The following is a 4,839-nucleotide window of genomic DNA, read 5'->3' on the forward strand; positions in this document are numbered from 1 at the left end:
AAATTATCCTTATTTAGGGCGCGTTGCGCTTTAAAGCTTCGAATTTCTAAAAGAAAGAAAAGGCAGGGAAAAAAAAGGCAAATTTCTGTTTGCGGTAAGGGTGTTTTGGAGATTATTCGCCCTTTGAGAGTTTTTTGGGGGGTTTACAGGCAGGTTTTAAACACGACGCTGCTGCGGGGACTCTGCGAACCGACACGCCGCTGCCTTGAACCACCGAGGTATTAAACAAAGCAATTGTGTTTGTCGAGTTTGCGCTTCCCTGAAGCTGTAAATAACCCGAAAAGAGCAGAGCAAAACGCATGCTTGAGTATATTTACTTTCACCCTATTTATTCTGTTGAAAAGGATGACGGCGTTTCTTAATATTAACCAAGATCATTTAGTATTATACGGGGATTATCTTAGCACATGCTACGAAACGTATCGCTATAATTCTGTATTAGTAGGAGAAGGAAAATGTGTGTACAAATACACGTATATTAGCACAAACGAAAGCGCGTATGGAATTATACGAATTGCATTTACCTGTATCAAAATATAGGCATGAACATACATATGTCTATATGTACGTATACAAACACGTGTATATACAGCTTTATCTGAGTATATATTTATATCCACATATCCAGTACTATATTGCATGTATACGTGCATACGTTTGAGTAGCTAGGTATATATAAACACACGAACACAAATATCGTATATGATAAAAGGTAAAATAATGCGTGTTGCTAAATATCTGCATGTGCATACGTACATGTATATTTTATATATAACCGCGCAAAAAAACGTAGTACGTGCCTTCATAAATGTGAGCCTACGGGTACATATATGTCATACGCATATACTGTACATTCACGCAAACCCGCGCGTTTATGCAAACATTTCACGTGTGTTTCTCTATAACACACCCGGGCTATATTTATTCTCCCTTAGACGCGCATTTTGATACTTCTGCCTGAATTAAGGAGTTTGGTTGTTTGGGGGTTTTGTTTGTTTGTTTATAAGTACGGCTTTTCGTTTCTAAAGACCAAATTCCCTGTGACGACTCCCCGCTCCCTCCAGCCCCGGCCAGCACGCAGGCGAGCCGGGAGTTGCCTATAGGGATTAATTAATGTAATTAAACCATTTTTTTTTGTTGATGGTGTGGTTTTTTTTTTCCTAAACTCTCTGAGGATGCGGTTCCAACCGAAGCGGTGGGAGCAGGACGTGGCAGCAGCGTTGTAAGGCAAGAGCAAACTGTACAGGGTCCTCTGCGTGCAAAGCGGGTGGGGATGGGGCATCTTCCGAATTCACCCTCCTTTGCCGGGGAAGGTGGGGAGGGGGCTTCACACTCCCCCCACCCACCCTGGGAGCAGCGGGGAGCGCTGCCCAGCGCCCTACCCCGGCTTCACCCCACCCGGGGGTGGGTGGGTGAGGGACCTCTCTCTCCCACCCCTGACAGTGCCGGACCCCCCCCCCACCTCACCCCAAGACCCCCAAAGGGGAGTGGGTGGGTGCGTGCAGATGGGGTGACCGTGTCCTCACGGGGTGCTGCTGCTGCTGCTGCTGCTTTTGATTTTAGCGACGACTTTTTTCTCTTTCACCCGCCTGTTCTGGAACCAGATGGTGATCTGGCGCTCCGTGAGGTTGGTGGCGGCGGAGATCTTCCTCCTCTTGTCGCGGGTGATGAATTTGCTGCTGGCGTACTCCTTCTCCAGCTCCTTCAGCTGCCCCTTGCTGTACGGGACCCTCTTCTTGCGGCCCCGGCGAAAGGAGCAGCCGTCGGGGGGCAGCTGCCCGGCGGAGTCTGGGAATGGGAAGAGACGGGGGCTGAGAGGGGTCGTGGGGGGGGTCCCACGCACCCTGCACCCACCTCCCGTCACCTTTTCCTGTGAGAGGCAGCCCCCCTCTCTCCCTGCCGCCCCATTTCTTCCCTCCAGCCTCCTGACAGCGATGATATTTAAATTTATTTAAATGATACATTCTCCCAATTGCTATTTAAATACCGATTTTCTTCCCTGAATTTATTATTATTTGGGGGGGGGGGGGGAAATCCAAGTATCGGCAAAACACCGACGTGGGTGACCCTGCGCGGCCGAGCAGGGCCGGGGGCGAATTCGATCCCACCGGCGTGGGCGGGGGTGCGTGGGAAGGGCCCCCCCCAGCCCTCCCCGGCCACGGCCCTGCACGGTGGGGGCCATGCGGACCCCCTCCCCTCTTTCAAGCCTCCCGATTCCGAGTGCGGTTGGCCCGCAGCTGCCGGGATGGTGGCTGAACCCGGATAGTATCACCAGCTGCCTGCCTGCTCGGAGGGCGATGAGTTGCAAAGGGCAGTGTTAATCTCAGTTATTATTTTGTGAAACCTACCTACTGGCTAATTTGGGCTAGCTCGCAAACAAGTGTTACTGGACGGCAAGAGCAGCTCCCCAGCAGATGATTGCGAGCTTTGGACCCAAACCCAAACCCCCACCCGCGATGCACCCACACCCCCTCGCCCCCCTCCCAGCCCCAGCACAGGGATTTTACCTGCAAAAGCGGATTTCAGGAGGTACCCGGCCTGGCCCTGCTCCTTGGGGCAGCACATCTGGCTGCTCCAGCCGCCTCCCAGAGCCCACGGCTGATGGTAACCGTCCACGGGCAGCAGAGTCTCATGCCTGGCTTCCCCCGGCCCCCCCAGCCCCGGTACCACCGACACGTCCAGGTAACCGGCGACGGGTTGATAAGGAGCCCCGTAACCGGGGTAGAAAGCGAATTCGGCGGGGCGGCTCTGGAAGTCCTCGCTGCCCGCGGGGGGGTCCAGGTACTTCTCGGTGGGGAAGGGGCCCTGGGTCGGTCCGGTTTTCAGGGAGCTCCGGGCTACTCGGCAGGAGTAGTAGCCGCTGCCAAAATATCCGTAGGGCAGCGGAGCGGAGGCGGCGGGACCCGGCGGGGCGGCCGGGGGTGGCGGAGGGGCGGGCGGGCAGGATTTGGGGGGTTCGGTCGGTCCCTCCGCCGGGTAACCTGGGTTCATCCCGGGGGGAGACGAAGGACCCCCGAGGGTCGGGGGGGGAGGAGGAGGTGGCAGCAGCCCCCTACCCTGGCCGCCTGCGAACCCGCCGGCTGCCAGGAGCCCCTCGAGGCCCGGGGGGCCGCGGGGCTCCGGGGGCTGCATGGGGGGCGGCTCGGGGGCCGGGGCATGGGGAGAAGGTGCTCGGCAGCACCCGGGCACTGCCCGAGGGGGGTCCCCGGATCTTTTTAAAAGGCTGCGAGCTACAGAGAGCTGCCTTTCCCCGCCGGGCTGCCCTGACGCAACGGTCGGGGGCTGCCTCATTGGCTGCCGCTCGGGGGGGAAAAGGACGGAGAAGGAGGAAAAAAAAAAAAACCCACAACCCCAAGCCCACACAAAAAAAAAAAACCTCCAGCCTCAATAAACCCTGGCTGCAGAAATTGCGAAAATACTTTTATTGCAATGGGAGGAGGAAGGGGGACCCCCCCCCCCCGCACGTGACAGGCGGGTACACGGGAGGCGCCTCTTGCGCTGCATCTTGCAAAAAAAAAAAAAAAAAAATTTAAAAAAAGGGGGGGGCAGGGGTTGGGGGGGAGTAGGGGGGACGAGGGGAGGGAGGGGAAGGGGAGGAAGGATCACGAACGGCGCGGAGGAGCAGTCCCCGATGGAAAAATCCGGGCTGAGATTAAAACCATCTTTTTTTTTTTTTTTTTTTTTCTTCCCCACCCCCGGTGTGGCCCCTTCTTCTCACGTAGGTCCAGGGGTTTCTGCCCTCGGAAAAAGCCTGGTCCAACTCGAGGAGATCCGGGGACCCCCTCGGTCCATGCTGGCAGCCGTGGGGCAGCGATGAATCCTCGGGGATGGAGCTTCCCCTGCTCCCCGGCTTCTCCCTCTGCCCCTGCTCGGGGGGGGTTTAATCCCATGTACATCGTCGTGCACCCTCACTTTCAGCTGCAAAAGATCGAAACCTCTATCCCTAGGGAGAGGGACAGGGCATGGCCCTAAAAGCAAGGAGAGAGGGGAAAGGGGGGTCCCCAGTACCCCGAAAAAATAACTGCAAAGGGGAAGGGGGGAACCAGTCTGCTTTCACAGCTATTGCCACGCACGATGCTGGCGTGGCCCTGGGCTGCGTGTGCAGGTCAGTGTGGATCCAGGCTAAGAAGCATCCCAAAGGGAAAGAGTTTGGAAAAGGGAGGTGGGAAAATAATACAGAGACCCTTTGGGGTCCAGGAGCACCGGACAGGTGGAGAGACAGGCAGAAAGGGGAAAGACAGACGGACATGGCGATGAGGGATTACATCGGTCTGGAAAAGTCTGGGGTAAATACACTGAGGCTTGTGCCTATGTGCGTGCTAATAAATTATTCAGGTACGCGCATTTTTCGTCGTCGGTACACATGGTACAAACACACAGCCGCGTTTGTCACTCCTTTTTTTTCTCTGGTTTTCCCCCAAAGGCCTTGTCTGAGGGAAAGCTTTGCCAGAATTCCCCCAAAGGCAGCTTGAGCTCACGCGTTGTTTCCTTCGTGCAAAGAAATCGAGAGATTTCTGCCTTCCGACTATCAAATCGCAATAAAAATTCTCCTTCTGCCACGACTTGGGGCCACCAAAGCAACCACCCATCCGCCCACAGGAGTTGCGGCAGAGTTTGACACGCAGGGACAGAAATCGCGATAGAAAATAGGGATTAGAACTGATGATTGCAATGCTCGCCCAGGTGGGGAAAAGCCCCGTTTTTCTGGGGGGGGCAGCTCTCCCCCCAAAAAAAATCCCCCACGGCTCCTTCCAGCTCCCTGCATCTGCAGGGGCTTTGCCCCGGGCTGTCTCGGTGAAATCCGCTCCCGCACCCCGTCCTCTCTCCCAGGGAGATAAA

At 55.7% G+C, this 4,839-nt stretch overlaps 1 protein-coding gene across 1 annotated transcript; it reads right to left on the bottom strand.

Annotated features, from left to right (window-relative positions):
• Positions 1-1,091: 1,091 nt before the first annotated feature.
• On the bottom strand, positions 1,092-3,358 carry HOXB13 (homeobox B13). The gene is made up of 2 exons (XM_069786524.1): positions 2,508-3,358; positions 1,092-1,788 (listed from the first exon to the last, which is right to left on the bottom strand). Exons 1-2 carry the CDS (start codon positions 3,289-3,291, stop codon positions 1,523-1,525), a joined length of 1,050 nt encoding a protein of 349 aa, XP_069642625.1. The 5' UTR covers positions 3,292-3,358; the 3' UTR covers positions 1,092-1,522.
• Positions 3,359-4,839: the final 1,481 nt, after the last annotated feature.

Source organism: Haliaeetus albicilla, chromosome 7, assembly GCF_947461875.1.
Source record: "Haliaeetus albicilla chromosome 7, bHalAlb1.1, whole genome shotgun sequence".
Lineage (NCBI taxonomy): Eukaryota > Metazoa > Chordata > Aves > Accipitriformes > Accipitridae > Haliaeetus > Haliaeetus albicilla.